Source organism: Physcomitrium patens, chromosome 1 (assembly GCF_059467195.1).
Source record: "Physcomitrium patens ecotype Gransden chromosome 1, ASM5946719v1, whole genome shotgun sequence".
Classification (NCBI taxonomy): domain Eukaryota; kingdom Viridiplantae; phylum Streptophyta; class Bryopsida; order Funariales; family Funariaceae; genus Physcomitrium; species Physcomitrium patens.
This window is the reverse complement of record NC_143410.1, coordinates 24,456,151-24,474,879: the sequence shown is the minus strand read 5'-3', so window position 1 is coordinate 24,474,879 and position 18,729 is coordinate 24,456,151. Positions and strand designations below refer to the sequence as shown.

At 38.6% G+C, this 18,729-nt stretch overlaps 2 protein-coding genes across 6 annotated transcripts; one reads left to right on the top strand and one right to left on the bottom strand.

Moving 5' to 3' along the window:
* Nucleotides 1–1,350: 1,350 nt before the first annotated feature.
* LOC112289935 (uncharacterized) lies at nt 1,351–4,790 on the top strand. Of its 4 annotated transcripts, none has more exons than XM_024535692.3 (3): nt 1,385–1,859; nt 2,137–2,823; nt 2,972–4,790. In XM_024535692.3, exon 3 carries the CDS (start codon nt 3,184–3,186, stop codon nt 4,507–4,509), a length of 1,326 nt encoding a protein of 441 aa, XP_024391460.1. In that variant the 5' UTR covers nt 1,385–1,859; nt 2,137–2,823; nt 2,972–3,183; the 3' UTR covers nt 4,510–4,790. The 4 variants fall into 4 exon arrangements, with proteins under 4 accessions (XP_024391482.1, XP_024391460.1, XP_024391490.1 ...); XM_024535722.3 differs by having other exon boundaries at nt 1,439–1,859; nt 2,755–2,823; XM_090254345.1 differs by having other exon boundaries at nt 1,457–1,859; nt 2,137–2,365.
* Nucleotides 4,791–13,929: 9,139 nt separating this feature from the next.
* LOC112280719 (ankyrin repeat protein SKIP35) lies at nt 13,930–17,883 on the bottom strand. Of its 2 annotated transcripts, none has more exons than XM_024516552.3 (2): nt 17,088–17,883; nt 13,930–16,433 (listed from the first exon to the last, which is right to left on the bottom strand). In XM_024516552.3, exon 2 carries the CDS (start codon nt 16,258–16,260, stop codon nt 14,581–14,583), a length of 1,680 nt encoding a protein of 559 aa, XP_024372320.1. In that variant the 5' UTR covers nt 16,261–16,433; nt 17,088–17,883; the 3' UTR covers nt 13,930–14,580. The 2 variants fall into 2 exon arrangements, with proteins under 2 accessions (XP_024372320.1, XP_024372325.1); XM_024516557.3 differs by having other exon boundaries at nt 13,930–16,103.
* Nucleotides 17,884–18,729: the final 846 nt, after the last annotated feature.

Genomic DNA, 18,729 nt, shown 5'->3' with positions numbered 1-18,729 from the left:
TCTTATTGTTATCTATTTTTGTTGAATTATTTGCTACATGCATGTTTGCTATGCCAATGAAATTAATAAGTGTTAATACAATAACAAATCGATAACATTCTACCATCTAAAAAATAACAAAAGAAATGAAATGTTTTAAAAAAAAGAGTTTATGAAAACACACATATCTTTTGCTAGCTTTGTTTTTGACATGATTTTATTTTAGTACAACCTTCAAAAGAGTTTTATGCTTTATTTTATAGGCATTATTGAACTTATGGTATCATAAAATCAATATGCAATAATAAAAAAAAATATAGTTTCTAAATTATAGCTGGATTATTCAAACCTTTATTGTTGTATATATATATATATATTTATATTTTCTTAAATACACCTATAAAATTATAGCATTAATTTAAATGCACACTTGACATAAATACTCATGTATCTATATAAAAAAGTAATTATTTATACACATGCCTGTAAAATTGATTCTTAAATATGTTAGATTTGATAAAGTATAATTTTAATAAATATATGTAAAATATAATATTATGTTTTACTGATTGTTTAATATTACTATTAAGAAAATCAAAATTTTACATCAATTGTATTTTTTAAACAGAAAAGACTAAAAGAATAGATCGAATAAATATCTCATAACATCAAATAAAGTCAAATGATGTTGTAATGATTTTTTGGCTTTCATTTTCAAATTAATACTTGTGTCATGACTCATGTAGTTATGTTGTATGTGGGTGTGTATATATATATATATATATATATACACACACATATCCACATGTGTAATTTTATCATATACTGATTTCTATAATAAAAAATTGATAATTTAAGTTTAATTGTTCAAGCAATATCTCATTAGCTTTTCTAATTATTTGCTAGGATATTCAAAATATTTATGTCCTGAGGTATCTAAAAAAATTTAATGAAAAAATCTCATGTGTTTTTTTAAGCCAATAAAAAAAACCTGAACAATACTTGAAATTAACTCCACCAACAAACACTCAATGACTAATACAAAAAATCTCATTTTTAAAAATGTATTAACCAATTTGATTCTTTAAACGAACATAAAAAAATCTGAATATGATTGCCCAATTAAAAATTAATAATTCCTAGCAATAACTTTCCTACGAATTTGACTCTTAATTATAATAATCCCAACCCAATTTCACCTACAAACGGGACGCATCCAGAATCCAAATCATGATGACCAGACGGAGAACCCTCTTGCTTGTGCGTGGATGAATGAAATTGAGATGAAAATATGGATGAAGGATGAGAGCAGGGGGATGTGGATTCTAGAATATGCCGCAACGCTGCTTTGTGAAGGGAGCCTTTCTTTTCTTTAGCCGAAACCTCTACTTACGTGTGGTCTCTGCTGTGTCAGGAGCTTGACTCACAGAATCCTTCGCTAACTCGCCACTTCACACTCCCCCAATTCCGTTTACTTCTCTCTCTCCTCTTTTATCATTCTCTGGGTTTGCGAGAATTTTGTCATTTCGCCTTCTCAAGATACCAAAATTTTACACTCATGTTTAAGAATCAGCTTGGTTTTTGACTGATTTTCTTAATTTGTCTGGAGCTTCAATCTCAACCTCAAGCCCATGCGGGAAGCTCCGTTTTGCGATTCCGTAGGTTAGTTTCTAGCGTAAATTACAAGCCAGCTGGGAAAGCCTTCAGCGAGGAGTCTTGGTTGCAGCTCCCGGGGTTGTGATTGTGACGAGAATTTAGGGTTTTGGTTTCATCTTCATGCGGAATGAATCTGTTCTGCAGGCATTCAGCGGACGGAGTGTGCACGAATTGCACTCCCTCGCTGATTTGCAGTAAGGGTACAATTCTTTGCTGTATGAATTGTAAGTGATTTCTCACCTTTCTGTCAGATTTCGTGGATAATTGTTTAGGGTTTGGAGAGAGGTTAATACGAGTCATGAGTTGGTTACTGTCTCTGACTACAGTGTCCACTGACATGGAATTTCAGCACTGATGAAAATTTTCTCGCAGACTGTATGTTGAATATTATGTTGATAGAGGGCTTGTGTTTTGTCCTTTGGAGTTCCTGCATTTACCCATGATTCTCTTCTTCCGTTTTTTTAAAGTCCTTCAATGACGATGTGTCGGTGAATTCTGTAGGTGATGTAAACAAACATAGAGCAGTGAATCATTCCTTACCAGGGGAAGAAAGTGGACAAGGTGGAATAGGAATTTTCTTCAATTTCTAGAAACTAGAAGGATTTCAACGCTTTTCACTATCTTCCAGCCTGGAGTGATACTACGTCGATCATCATTACCATGTCATGTTAGGATGTAACTCAAATTTCGACTCCACTCAATGCTTCAGATTAACCGTTCTGGAGGAATGGTCCTTACCTTTACCTCAGCTTTTCGGGATAGAATCATCTAAAGTGGGCGCTGAACTGTATGATTTCTTTCGAATCCTGTGCATGTCGCGGTTCCTGCAACATCTAGATCACCATCTTTTTGATTGTTTCGAGCGGCAAGCGGAATTGTAACAAAGAGTCACATGCCGGTCACTATAGCTCAAAACCAAAGTCTCAGAATCAATCTCCTGATATCCTTTTAATCGTGCATGGAATAGAATGGCTAGTAGATTTTTCCTTGGACCCCATTGACGTCAAGGTATTTGATACGGGATTGCGACTTGTGTGAGATGGTGTTAGTGATTGAAATAAGTGTTTTAAATCACTCTCCTCTTGGAGACCACTTAACAGTGAAAAGTTTGTGCTGTAGCTGGTTCCTTTTGAATTATTGCTACGGCCAATCTGGTGTCATCAGAGTACATCAATAAATCCGTGAAACGTTAGTAACATACTTATTCTTCTGTTACCTTGTCAATTTGTAGAACTTCAATCATCTCATCCTTTTCACCGCGCCTCTGGTATTGGAAATTGTGATATGCTGGATCAATTAACCTTCTCATGTAGTTGTTTATTCTTCGCTGCTTCAGGAATTTGGGGCATAATGTAGACGCGCTGTGGGGTGGTCCCCGAATAAGATTCCCCTGCATCCTTGGTGCAATTCAAGGTGTTTTAAATGTGCAATTGTCTTCGATAGGCTGAAGTTCATTTTATACCTGGTTCACCTCTTCAAGTCTGTCATGATGGCTGCAAGGACGGCCAACTTGAACATGTAGTACGCCAGTCTATTGGCACTTCTCAGATGAGCAACTTTACTCCCTCCAGCATGGATAGAACACTACGGCTGCCTATTCCACGACATCCTCCGCCTCTTGTGAATCTCACCGCCACGAGAGCTGAAGATGTGGAATCACGCAATTATGAGAAGTGGGACGTGCATTCGATTGATGTGCTTCTCGAGTGGATCGGATCCCCGGCACACTACTCACAGCTGAAAAATGCGGGACGAAATAATAAGGTGAATGGTGGAGACAAAAATGCTTTGCCTAAGATGCGACTGATAAAGTGCATCGTGGAGTATCTTCAAAGCCGCGGCATTTCTAAAACCAATATACAGGTGAAGAACAAGATAAAACACCTCGAAGACACCTATAAAAAAGCTAATGATATCATTGTCAAACTAGGTATGAATAATTCCGCAGTTATGAAGGATCCAAAGGTTAAGGCACAGGTGCTGTCCGCCTGTCCTTTCTGGGAGCGCCTTCAAGCTGGAATGTCTGAGGAACCAGCAGTAGTAGTGCCGCAGACATCCGAAGCGCAGTTGGACTTGTTACGTCCGCAGGTTCCTAGCGAGCCAGTGGATTCGAAGCCTGTAGTATTGGACGACTCAACCACCCACGTGGAAAAGGGTGGAGATGATGAGGAAGTTGATTTTAGGTCGGGGAGTCCCGTGGAAAAGGGTGGGAATACTGAGGAAGCTGATTCTAGATCGGGGAACCATACTGATTCTGGTGAAAAAGTGGAAAGGTCGGAAGATTGTGTCCGTTCGTCTGGGCCATCTCCTTCAACTCCAGTCCCAAGTACACCTGGATCCACAGTTACGAATCGCGGATCAATCATGGACAACATTCACGGCAAAAGTGAACCAACAGGGGGTGAACCGGCTCGAGAATCCCCAGCCTCGATTACACCCGGATTGCATTCGAACAAGATGTCGAAACAGAGTGGATCTGCAGGAGCGGCGTCCAGAAGAGCTGGAGCTGGTGGAGGAGCAATTGGTCACATCGAGGAGCAGCAAAGATGTAATCCTTGGAGCCAATCTGGTGAAAACCAAACTGTTTCAAAGAGTTTGGAATTCCATCGCAGAGTAGGTGAAAAGAAGCTTCATTTACAAGCTGATTGGCAAAACAAGCAGTTTGAGATACAAACCAAGCACTTGGAAATACAAAGTAAGCAACTGGACGTTGAAATTAAGAAGCTTGATCTCCAACGGGAGGAGATGCTTCTGCGGAGGAAGGAAGCCGAGAGTCGACAGCTGCAATTGCAGTTGCAAATTGAGCAAATAAAAGCTTCGAATAGGAAGAGGAGACGAGAATCAGATGTACACGTACAAGAGGATTCTGGTTAGCCTTCGCTTGTTCTTCACTTAGTGAAGCCAATGATATAGCTTGACAATGATGTATGTTTCTATTTGTGCATGTTCCGCCAGAGGCTTCGTCTACTTTATTAAAGTATTCTTGTAAAAGGTACGGGTGCTGCTACCACTCCTGAGGGGTAGGAATTACTTCTTCATAGCCTCATATTTTAACTGGAGGTTATGGTATAAGGATGACATGACTTCACCTGTTGTGAAGTATTAGAGTTTCTGAGCACCTAGCAATGTAAATTATCATCTTACTGTTCACTTATTATTGAGGAGTTGATTGTGATGCTGATCCTTCTTTCATGGCTTCTGTTGAAGTCTTCAGCTGCTTTCTAGTCTTGTGTATCTTAAGTTTGGAGCTATTGGTCCGTTGGAGACATCGGTTTAGTTTACATGCTCATTCCAGGTGGTGCTTCTCTTTGTAAGAATCAGTACGCACTTTACTCAGAGGAGATGCCCCTACTTGTACCCACCTCAAGAATCTTTTCATGTTGTTGAAAATGAATCTTGTGGGTGGAAAATTGTTGTGTCAACAGTTTGTCGTAATCCACTTCACAATATCTAAGGAATATTATTTTTAAATACACTCTTCACGATATCAATGATCTTCAAAGCCATCCGTAGAAAAGATGCACCCATTCTACAATGACGTGTAATTACTGGAAGATGTGAATTGTAGAGATGATCGTTTCAAAACTATTGTGATTGATTTATAGAATTTTGTGAAATTTTCAAACTTTCACAAAATTCATATTTCTACAGTGAAGTTCCAGATTTAAGATTTCAGTGAATGTTAAAGGACCTCCCCTTCCCATATACATATATTATTTATTACTTCGAATGAAAATTTTAAGATTCTATAAAAGTTCAAAGGTATATATACATATATATATATATATATATATATATATATATACAGAAAATGATAAAAACATTCAAAGAATTATTACAAGTACCAATTATTACAAGTATATTTCATTTGATATTAATAATTCCAAATATGATATTTTTTAGATTCAATATAATAACTGTATTTGGTAGATTGTTATATCGCATTTGAAATTCATAAACCTATCAATTTAATATTGTATACAAATATTGTATACAAATATTGTATACCAAAATATGCTTCAAAATCTTGTATTGGTTATAAAAATTATAAAATATTTTTTTCGAAATTTTTAGAATATTCAATTAATTTATAAAATATTTCAAAATTTCAGCCCAAACTTAGATTCAAATTTGTAAGGTAATATTCAACCTCATATTTTGTTGATAATTTTAAAACTATTGCCAAAAATCAAAATTTACTAAATATTCCATAAATAATTATTATCAAAAAAAGTATTTTATGTGCAATACATGATAAGTTTACAAGTAACTCTTGATTGCAATATATGAGTTAGTTCAACAACATTTCTAAACTCAATAAAACATTTGTAAAAATAAATCAAAATTACTCAATCACATAAGAATAAAGTAAAATCATTTGATCAAAATTTGTTTGTAAAAAATATGCTTTAAAAACCATTCCAAGTTAATGCTTAAAATCCATAAGTTAGTATTATATCTTAGAATATAGTAAGATTTAAATTTTTAAAAATATTAAAAATTACCTCTAAGCAACAAAATTTATTGTTAGATTAAAAATTTAACGACTTTGTATTGCAATCAACATGAAGTAATAGGTTACTGAAATTGATCTATGCATAAAAAGGATATTTACTTGATTATAGCAGAATTTTAGATTTTTATTAGGTGATGCATTTTAAAAAGATTCAAAATAAAAAAATAGATTAAATCAATTTTAAAAAATTACACACAAGTAACTAATAAATAATATAAAGACAATATTTTCAAAACCACACCAAAATATGTATTATAGAAGTTACATCTAAGAAAAAAAACAATGCATTGTCATTTAAAATTTAACAACCTAAAAATAATGAATGTAAAAAATATTAGAAAGCTGCTGAGGTAATTGATTATATTTAAAATATTTTAAACAATGTGTTGTTCTTATCAAAGAAGTGCCAAAATACCAAAAGATCAAATAAGACTTAGAAGTAAAATTTAAGATTTGTTACATATTAGAACTGTACTATTTTTTTATATAAATATAAATACAAAATATATATTATAATAAATATTATTAACTGATATAAATTAAGAAAAAAATACTTAAAAGAACTTTACAAAGATATAGTAACTTTTCTAAATATAAAGCCAGCTATTACTAGGCCTCTAGATTTCAACCAATCAAAGCATTCAAAAAGTAAAGCCTCTCACTTTGTCCTCAAACTATAAAAAGCAAGTAAGACACTCCAAAAACTCACACTCGAGAGGTTGGAACACATTAAATGAATATATCCAATTCCATCTCTTCCAATGACAAGACTCATTCGGCTCAAGCAGCCATAGCAATAGTCCCTATCCGTGCGAAATGAATATGCGAAATGAATAGCCATGTTTTGAAACATATTAAATGAATGTATATATATATATATATATATATATACATAAACATTCGGTATAAATAGATACAGAATGAATAGATACGGAATGAATGGCCATATTTTGGGTGAGGTTACAACGGCAGATGACAATGATGAACGTGCATTCAATGCAGACTTGTTGGATGTTGCAGGAGCAATGCGACATGGCCCTTGGCGACGTACCTCTCTCTCACACTCACAAGGTACTGCAGATCCAGTGCCACAACTGGACTATTGATTCCTGCGGTACAGTACGAGATAGTACCAGTACCTACATTCTCGTGCACACTTGTTGTTGTTGTTTTTGTTTTGTTTTGTTTTGTTTTTTTTTTCTGATGGTAAATGGTGCATTCTAGAACCGGAACTGGGCGGACACACAGTACAGTACAGGTAGATACAGCCACCAGAAACGTCAAGTAACAAGCCTGCAATGACGGGACTGTGGGTTCGCTTCTCGGCGAATGAGCGGGGTCTATTCTAGTAAGACTGGTGAGCATTTACCAGGGGCTCTGGTATCTAGTCTGAGTAATGCACCGTTCAGAGAGGACAGTACACTTCGCGGGTTTGTCTAGATTTTTATTTATTTATTTATTTATTTATTTTTTAATTTTTTGAAATTTATTTATTTATTTATTTAAAACCCTTTTCTTTCGCTGCGATTAAGGTCAGTCTCTCTGTCCACTCCCAGGGTTGTTGGGACGCTGAAACTTCACTATGGGATCGCTCAAAACCCATGCAGTTGTGTTCCTGGTCGTGCTGGGGTACTGACATACATTATCGCGTCCATCGTGCCAAGCTACACTGTCCCAGCATGACTCGATGAGGAAGTGGGCATTGCCTGCACAAGCATGCTTGCCTTGAATCGGAATCAGGAAACGAAATCAGTCACTGACAACGAGGTTGGCGGTTGCAAACAAAGTCAAACGTAACAGAGAATATTCAGACATTATTTTGAAAATTGAAAATGAACTAATGAAAAGATAAGTAGATGCAATTAGTTTGGGAGTGGGATTCGCAATCAGAACTTGATCTGAAGATTGTATGAGTGCACTGTTAAAGGCACAGGAGATTTTTCCAGTTACAAGATATGTCACCTTACAACAGCTTCATGCACACCCGGCGTTTTCACTAGTTGCATGTTACACTAACAGAAAAGGTCACGAGTTCTCCCACCCGCGTCGCTGTTCAATCCCAACACTTCGTAGATAAGATTTAGTTCCAGCAATACTTCATCAGAATGCACGATAGGATGATATTTAAAGCATCCTCAGTTACAGCAAAATCCAATTCTCTCCAACATTCAAGCGACTTAAAGCATCTTGAAAATAATAGCTGTAGTAAACCCACCAGAAATCCTCACCAGTTGGAATCGCTGAAGTAAAGAACTGATAAAGAACTACATGATTGAGATAATATGGTATACTGAGGATTGATTGATTTAAGTACAAGAGAGCAACTGTGTGTCAATTACTGTGTGCAGCTAGTGGGACTCGAAGAGCCAATCGGAACTCGAAGAGTCAATCGACACTGGCAGTCTGCGAGTTACTCGTAGAAAAGATATTTTATTGGATACATTTTTACTAGGGTGACTATCTTCAAATGAGCTTCTATGTACTACAATCAACACTCCCTCTCACATTGGAGCTCATTGCTTCTAGCTACTATGGAACATTGGCGTCGAGAGTTCGAGGATATGCAGGCTGTTAGTCTTCTTTGTTTTCTATTAGACTTGGGTTATTAGTTCTCTCGTTGATTGAGCAATTCGTTGACTTTTGAAATAGTGTGAACTGTTTATACTAGGCTTATGGATGGTGGCAATGGTGATACGTCGAGGCTACGCAAGTGTCTTCTCTGCTGTCGCTATATTGCTAGAGCATATATTGCTATATTGTATGTAATTTTGTGATGAGAGATGAATCTAAGGAGGAAGCCTCTTCTGGCTCTGTAAGAAGTCGAAAAACAAGAAATGAATTCAGTATTGAGTCGAAGCTTTGGAAGTTCTATGCTGTTCGCATAGGGTTTCAACCGGTATTTATGAGTCGTGGGATGAGTGCAAATCACAGGTGATTAGCTTCAGAGGGGCACAATTTAAAGGTTTCAGAGACAGTTTTTCCCAGAACGATACATGAGAGGTTAACTTATAGCACTAGTTTGAAGATGGTATAGGAGTAATGTTGATTGCTTTGTGCATGCAACCATATGTAAATGTGTCCAATAGTTTCGTTAATATGTCGGCCTGCTGTTCAGAGCTTGGTACGTAATCAACGATTACATCACCTGCTAGACTCTTTTCTCGAATGAAGTGGTACTGGATCTCTATATGTTTTGTACGAGAGTGCAATATAGGGTTGTCAACCAGCCTTATACAACTCTGATTATCACTTAGTATAAGTGATGGATTTGCACAAATAATTTTTAATTCCTTTAGCATACGTCTAAGATGAATGACGTCTTTTGCTACTTCAAAGAGCACGCAGTAATCACCTTCGGTAGTGCTGAGAGCAACTGTGGCTTGCCTTTTATTTGACCAATCTATGGGTGATTTGCCAAGCTTGTATATGAGGCCTATAATCGGACTTCTTGTATCGATGTCTCTCCCATGACCTGCATCTGCATAACTTGAGTGAGATTATTGTCATAAGGATAGAATATTCCAAAGTTGGCATGACTCGTTTAGTGGCAGTTAGGTGAGCTTCTTGGGGCTGTTGAGTGTGTTGACTGAGTGTATTCATTGCAAAGCAAATATCTGGTTTTGAAATCATCGATGCATATAAGAGGCAACCAATTAAGGATTGATAATTTATTTTATCCACTAGAGGCTGATTCATGTCAACTTGTAGTTGTAGAATAGAGCTCATTGGTGTTCTTGCTAGGTTGCAGTTGATCACATCAAATCTGTGAGGTAGCTTGTAAATACAATTTTCTTGATATAGCCATATCCCAGAATTGTTTCATTTTAGTTCTGTTCCAAGGTATACAGTAGCTTCTCCAAGTTTAGTTAGTTTCTGATTTCAATATTATTATCTCCAGTAATAATAAGATCATTAACATATAAAAGTACAATTGTATATAGGTTGTTGTTGATGGAGTAATATAGGTTATAATTTGTTGTGCTTTTGACTAATCCTTCATTTATGAAATGAAAATCAATTCAAGATTACCATAATTGTGGTGTTTGCTTCAATCTATATAATGCACAAACTAATTTGTAGATTTTACCTCATTGTGTAGAATTTTGAAAACCAAGAAAAATGTAGTTTCCACTTCTTTTGTGTTGCAAGTGTAAAAATTACTCTAATTATATTCCATCTAATAATGCATAAGTGTCAAAATAGTCCACTTCTTGTGTTTGTTTAAATCTCTTTTCTATTAGACATACTTTCAACTTATTTGATTTATTTGTCAAGGATATAAATCTCAAAAAAAGAAAATCTCAATCCACTCTTGTTTCACTCGAAAAGATTAAAAAATCACTCAAAGATGGTAATATATTGAATTAGAATGTTTATTGTGAAGGACAATAAGACTAGAAAGTCTTGAAACAAGACTAAGGATTAGAAATGTGTTGACAAGAGTAAAAACTTCCCACTTACTTCCATATATACTATCTAACTAAAAGCTACATGACAACATTTTATAGGACCTCTAATATGTGTCCAAATTCTGAGACACTTGTTATAACTTGCAAGGCAAGTTTTATATATGTGTATCACATAGTTAGCTTGTGAAACAAGCTACCAATATGTGTGACATGGGCTAACTTGTTGACCAAGTTTCTAACCTATTGATCAACTATAAATACATGTATAATCTAATTTGTATCTATGAACCATCTAAAAAGCTTTTCTAAAAGATATTATGAAATTAATCTATTTTACCTACTTATATTTAATCATATAAGTAATTATTGGAATAAATATGTATGTCCATGACATTACCATTGTTTTTTTGCTTTTATCTTGAATATCCATTTAGATGTGATGGCCTTTTTTTTCTTCGGGTAGATCAATAATATCCCAAGTACCATTTTTTTGTGATAGATTTTACTTCATCTTGAATATCTTGTTTCTAATCTTCTTGTTTGATAGCTTGTTCATAGTTCTGTGATTCTACATGTTCTGCTGAGAAAGTTATGAAATCTTTTAATTTAATACTGGGTTTGTGATATCTTTGTTCCTCTATTTCTTAATTCCCTGTAATTCTTGTTTCTAAGCTAAGTTGTTGATTTAGATTATAGAATATGGAGTTGTCTGTTTTTCTGGAGCATCTGTAGTTCTTGAATGGAAATTATCTTAGTAATGAGAAATTTAGGTGAGAGGCAATTCATCTTCAAGTGATGGTGCTGCTGTTTGATGATAACTGTTCTCTGCTTGTTGGTTTGAAAATGCAGTCTGGTCGTTGATCTTTGTGGGTAGTTGAGTTGCCTGTTCCATTATTTTTGCAGTTTTAGTAGCATGCTTACAACCAATTTTTGATTCGTTTCATGCAATATCTCGAGACAATATAATTTTTTGATTTGATGGATCAAACAGGTGATAAGCTTTTGTTTGCTTGTCGAAACCCATGAGCAGACATTTCTTTGTCTTGCTTTCAAGTTTGTTTCTGTCAATTTTTAGCACATGTACATAGACAAGGCAACCGAAGATTTTAAAAAAATTAACATTCAGTTTAGAGTTATAGTACCTTTCGTATGGGGTGACTCCTCGGTTGTCGACGGTTTGGCTTCGATTAAATAAGAAATTTTCTATATTTACAACTTTGCTCAATAAATAACCAGGAAGGTTACAGCTTGCAAGTGTGTTGCGTGCCCGCTCAAAGACTGTACGATTTTGTCTTGCAGCGATGCCGTTTTGGGTTGGAAAATGAGGTTAAGTCAGCTGCCATTTAATGCCTTGCAGCTCTCAATAATTTTAAAATGCAGAGGACGTGAATTCTCCTTCGCGGTCGGTTTGCAAGCCACTGAGTTTTAGTCTTGTTTCATTTTCTGTAAGCTGTTTCAGCAGATGAAATACTTGAAGATTTTCTAATTTTTTACGTTTAAAGAATATGTAAGATCTTCGTAAAAGTCGTCAGTGAAAATGACACAATATCTGGAGCCGTTCAGCGATGGAGTCTTCATGGGTCCAACCAAATCAGCGTGTAGTAACTGTAGAATTCTTTATGTTCTTGTGGTTGACTTTTTTGGGAATCTCCCACGATGCTCCTTCCCGACTAGACATTGCTCACATATTGTTTTTATTGCAGGAATCAGTGGCATACCTTCGACTAATCTCTTCTATGAGAGGTGTCGGAGGCTGTCACAATCAAATGACCAAGTCTTTGATGCCATAGTTCAGCCTAGTTTTTGTCAATCATAGTTACAGATGCTGTTTTGATGGTGTATACTCTGTTGTTATTTGGTGCTGAAGAAACGCAGTTAATAATGTATAATCCATTCATCTTGTCTCTCTGACTTGTGAGTGTTAGCTTGTTTTGTTTACTCATAATTCAACATTGGTTATTAGAAAATGCGATCAACTTTTTTGTTTGTGCTAAACAGCCTATAGAAATCAGATTTTTTTTAGATTAGGCATATAAAGAACTTCTCTACGTTTTATTTCTCCGTCTTTTGTACAAATGTTGGTACTGCTTGATCCTTCTATGTCGTGCTTTTCACCTCCTACCGTTGTTACAAAGCCCTGCTTATTCGATGTGTAAATCTCCAGAAATTCTTTGTTGCCAGTTACGTGCCTCATTGCTCCCGAATCGAGCTACTAGGGTTGGTTTTTCTCAATTTCGTGAGCTATTTCAATGAGTGCTACATTGATGTCTTCAATCGCACTAAAGATCCCTTATTCTTCGCTGGTAAGTAGGTTGATGTTGTTTTCTTCTTTACGCATCGTGAATCTGTTGGGGCAGGTTCGGGGTAGGTGATCTGGTGACCCGCATACGAAGCAGTGAAAGTTTTTCGATAGCTGATACAAGAAGTTCCTCCCTGAAATCCTTGATTGCTGGTTCTATGCTTAAATCTAAAGGGTTGGTTGATACGACTATGTGTGCTGTGATCTCTTCTCCCTTGAGTATGTTGTTTTTTACGATCAAAAATTTGATGCCGAGGTTGATAACGCTGGAATTGTGTGAGCAATGCTCTCTCTTCTCCTAAGCAATTTCTGCATAGGGAAAGACGATGTGACTCATTTAATAGCTTCGAGCTAATCAGTGCAAACGTGGGTAGCTTATCCAGTACGCTAAGACTTTGGATTATTTCCTTGTAGCTGAGTGGAAGTCCGTTCAAGGTCAACCGTACTAAGGTCTCGTCTACAATTTTGTGTCCCATGGCTGCTAGGTTACTCTTTAAATCTCTAGCATTACGCAAGTATTCTTCAACTGAGCCTCCGTCTTCCATACGCATGTTGTGAAAGCGACTAGTTAGAAGCAAGATTTAAGATGAATCTTCACCCTCGAATATGTTTTTCAAGGAATGCCATGTATTGGAGGGGTCTTTGGTATCTGAGACAATCTCTACGAATTCGTCCTTCACAACCATCACCAACAGGGCCTGAGCTTTAAGTTTTTGGATTTTGAACTGCTCTGCAGCAAATGTTGATGCACCTACAGTTGTTGGGAACGATGCTTGTGTCAGTTTTCTCTCCACTAAGTCCCACATATCTTCTCTCTTCAACAATGCCTTCATCCTTGGATTCCACAAACTACAATATGTGGAAGTTTCCAATATGTTACTTTCACTAATGGTGATCGTTGACTCAACATGCTGTCGAAATGAAAAAATCTACAAATACTCTCAATTCACAGTGCACTGAGACCGTCACTAGATATATCTATTGTCTACCCAGAAACAAAACTAGATGGAATCAGATCTAGGAGCAGAGCTCACTATTAGGAAGTTAATCCCACTCTAATACCATGATAATGAACTACATGATCGAAATAATATGTTTTAATAAAGATTGATTGATTGAAGTACAAGAGAGCAACTGTGTGTCAGTTACGGTGTGCCAGTAGTGGGATTCGAAGAGTCAATCGGCACCGGCAGTCGGTCTGCGAGTTACTCATAGAAAAGATATTTTATTGGATACTTTTTACTTGGGTGCCTATCTTCAAATGAGCTTCTATGTGCCACAATCAACAAGAACTCTCTAAACGTCTTGAATTGATGGCCCTAAACAATCACTTGAATTGAGGCAGCACCTCAAATCTGCTGCTAAGAACATAATTTTATTCTGGGAAATTTCGGATTGAGAGCGGTGCTACGCAGCCCGACGTTTCACAGGCGAAGACATCGCCAATACTGTCTGGAATGATACCAAGTACTGACTCGGCACGAAACCAGGTTTGCCCGATCCTGCGCTCAAAAGTTTGCTCGTTCAAATAACACACGTGGACTGAAAGATCCCTCTCAAACTGGTTAAGATGTTTAATTAAAGAGCAGTTGTTCTTGCCGAACTAGAGGCTGGTAAACAATAAAAAAACCAAAAAAAAGAACGAAAAGAGAGGCTCCTCATCCGTGCGTCACAATCTGCTCAGCTCGAAGTGTGTATGGTGCGCTGTTACCAAGCTAAAGTTAGAATCCAGTGAACACTCTACGTTTGAACTCCGGAGAACGGCACCATGCAGGAAGATGTGCAGCTAGCAGGGACAACAGCAATCTCTTGTCGGCGCTCATTAAAGTGGAGTAAGTGAATTTCCCACTCCCTTGACAAAGTTGTTGCAAAGCTACCACCACCTCCCCCCGCTGTCTTTGTGATATGAGACTGCCAGGAGTATTCAAGCAGTCTCTGTACAAAGGAAAATACCCGATCGCAACTTGTATTTCCAGTGGCAGCTCACCCACTCGCAATGGTGACAATGCGTGCTTCCTGACAAGCATCCAGTTCAAAAAATGCCTCTGCCCAGCTTGAATTCCTTCATTAAACGCTTGCTGGGACCACTCCGACCTCAACGCCATTTTCACAGACACGTCAGTTTCTGGTAGCTCTGCTAACTTAGCAGCTTCAGCCAAAGTTTCAGTCTCATTACAAAGGAAGTTTGAGTGAAGAGCACAAAGAACTCCTTGTGGCCCACGGGGTGGACCCCTTGTGTTCGAGGCTGCAGCTCGAACCGCCTGGATCAGATTTGCCGTGTCAGGTGGCTTAGGAATGACTCTCAGAATATATCGGATGGCGTCTATTTGACAGAAAGTGATCGACAAATCCAGGTAGACGTATGCAGCGTCGAAACACTGTAGTTCAAAAAAGCATTTTACTACCGGAAGAAGAACGTTCAGCCGAGCTGCCTGGAATGCAGGAAGTGTAGTTACTGTGGGGCTCAAATCCTTGATACCACAGTCGATAAGCATGAACTGGAGCATTTTCAGTGGCCACTCGGAACTACAGGTTTCCAAATGTGGTTCAAAAATGTGCAGCAATCGCCTTATATCATCAAAACTTCCATAGGCAACATCAAGTAATCGGCTGCTGATGAGGTCCGCTGCCCCATTCTTACAAACAACTGACAGGACGTTGATCATGTCCTGCACAATGGTTGCACACCTCAAATCCTCTCCAGATTTGCAGTACTGTTTTGTTATCCCAGCCGGACCTTCACACGTCTTCTCATGGCACTTCCGTAACTTACAAAGAAAGGTTACGCAAATCATCAAGAGGATCCGTCCGAAGAAATCTGGAGTTAGATGGTTGGACCCTAAAACCACTAATCTTTGAAGGATCTGAGCTTTGTGCATAAAAATATCTCCATTCCAATACTCGATAACAGCATCGCCACAGCTCACTTGCATCGCCCTTTGAAAGCTCTTCGCTCCGGCGTCCACCAGGCGCTGGATGGCATACAGTAAGAACTTAACTTCCTCCACAGTGCTGCAGCTCCAAATGCGAGCTGCTCCCATGAGAAGGCACTTGTCAAGCCCATGTTTGTCTGCGACATGGACCACATGATCAACCATATCTTTCTGCAGACCAACTAGTGCCCCAACAAAGGCAGCACCGAAGGAAACCGATCGAGTAAGCTTGATAAGTGCATCTACGACGTGAACGTGGCCAGACCAGCCAGCACACGTCATGGCGCCCACCAGGTTTGTTGCACCTGCATCTATCAGTAGATTCAATATCAGGTGGTTACCCTCACTAGCAGCTTGAATTAGCGCAGCATTGAGTTCATCCTGAGTTGAACTGACGTTCAAAATAGCATACGACCCTTGATGCCTCTGGTCCCTGGCTTTAGCAGCAGCGGCCTTTGACTCATCCATTGAACTCAACTCGCGACCAAACTTTCAATCCACCCAAGTCCAGCATGGAGAGTTACTAGCTCCGGTCCTAAAGAATGAACCATATACGTCTACATCTCCGCTCCATTTTCCAGCTAGACAAGTAAGGCAGCTTCGTGCTTGGCTTCGGGGCACCATGAAAAAGTACCGATTTTCTGTGAGAGTGAAGAAATAACTTGTCAAAAGAGACTTGTTACATGACACCTAGGAATGTAATGGAAATGCACCTTTGCCCAACCGAACAGATTTCACTGGATCACTGCTTGTGTGAACTATTCGGTAGAGCACGAAAATGACATTTGAAAAAAAAGGTTTATTTCCATTTAGAATAGCAGTGAGCTTTGTTACCGATCGAAAACTTCACTGAGAGTAAATAGTGTTTGAGCTGTGAATATACCCAAAAGTAGTGTCACGATTTGAAAGTGGACGGACTCACAGTTACGACACGGAACACTGTCTGGAAAACAACCTCAGGGATGTTTCTAAAACCTAATCAAAATACTCGGATCTAGCAAAATCTACAACTCTATGCATTGTTCAAATTGCACATGTCTCTCAAGTGTGCAAGTTCTATTATCATAGGGTACTCTTCGACCAGACTAGCAATCCGAAAGCGACTCAAAGTCAGGGATAAGATTAAGAATCCTTATTGGAGACGCAACGTATTCTTTTTTGTCCCTTCAAGAACACTGGAAGTTGCTGTAGAACCCACAACACCCCGTGGAAGTTCTCAGGGCGAACTTCTCTAACCGAGTGTGTGGCTGACGAAACCAGAGAAGAGTTCAGGACAGCAGGAGAGGTGGGTATACCTTTGGAGTAATAGAGACCATGTGCCGCTCAGTTAAATGTCGGTAGAACTATTCGCCACAATCTCGGTCCAGCAGTTTCCACCACTGTATAATCCATCCCCCCGACTTGTTCCCAAAACCACCGCACAATCCTCTACTACCGATCATGAAGCTAGCGCACACGCAGTTACACGATGCACCATCCGTGTCGCAATCTCACGCTTCTTCCCAGACTTCTCTCCAAGCTGTCACCGACACCTTCCGCACTGCACCTGTGACTACGCCCAGAACTCAGCTCGTTGTCCACTCTAGAGTGCCGGGAGTGTTTTCCTTTATGTGGTTGCGGGCGAGTTGCTACGAGAACCGTGCTGCGGAGGATAGCAAACAATAGGATCGTTCAGTTAAACTCAAGAAGCACCAGTATCGAGGCAAAGAGAAGAACTTGAATCGCGGAAAGGGGATTGGAAGAAGCGTAGGTAGGAGGAGAAACAGGCGTTGAAAACGACCGTATGATGAACCAGTGCTAGCCCTACACAAGCTGTGGTTATTTCTGAATTAGCTATCAGTATGGACCCCACAGTAGAAAACAGTGTACGTCTCAATTAAAACTTCATATACTCGTGGCATTTGCCGTATCCGCCGAGTGAAATTCATTGCAATTTTTATTATAATTTCCCTCGTAAAACCTATTTATGTATCACGTGAACATTGCATGGTATATTGAGAATTAGGTGTATAACAAATATAGAGTAGTAAGTGTAGAGAGGGAATCCACAAGCTTCCAAATGTCCTTACTGGAATTTGCAGAGAGCAGGGTTAAGACGGGGAAAACATAAAAAAAAAAAAAAAAAAAAAAAAAAAAAACGGAGCCGTTTGTGTTGGCGCCAGTTCCACGTTCCCTGAAGTTGCTGAATATGTTTTTAAAAGAGAAGGCGAAGAAACAGACGAAGAGGAAGTTATTAAAACACATCGATTCACACGAACCAACCCCTTGCTGGAATTCGTCATCAACACACATGCAGCATCATGTTTTCTGTTTTAGGGCTACCATTTTCTAGCCATTATTTGACACTAGGATAAGCCATCCTGATCTTAAAGTCAAAGTTCTGCGCTGCCAAAGCTTCTGTCGCCTTGCCGCTGGAGGTGGCCTCGTCCTAATGAAGCCTTTTGTAGTTATCCCGTGATTACGCACCCTGAGCAATAAGATCTTAGGCCCCTGCTGCAGCTGCTGCTGCCACGGTTTCAGGTTAAATTTGTTTTTCTGACTGTGTCAGTAGCCCAGATTCGGGCCCGGTGTTTGCGTCACCTTGTTGGGATGCGCGGAGGCCTGGTAGCCGTGCCTCACGAGGCGATCAAGCGCTAGATCTCCCGCAAGCATTTCTGCATGGTGTTCTGTTGCGATATAAATTCCTTGAGCTCACTTCACATCGCTTATCTGGACTCCTTCGTGTAACTTCTTGGGCCTAGATTTCCCTTACAGATTCCCATGTGTGGCCTCCCACCTCGATCCACTTTCAACTGTTCTTCCACCGCTATGTTGACTGTCATTATACCGTGATTCCAGAATCCTTGGGGCTTAACTTTACACTCTCTCTCTCTCTCTCGCTGTCTCTCATCATCTACTTGCTAACGCAGACCCCCCTAAAGGATAACACAAAAACAA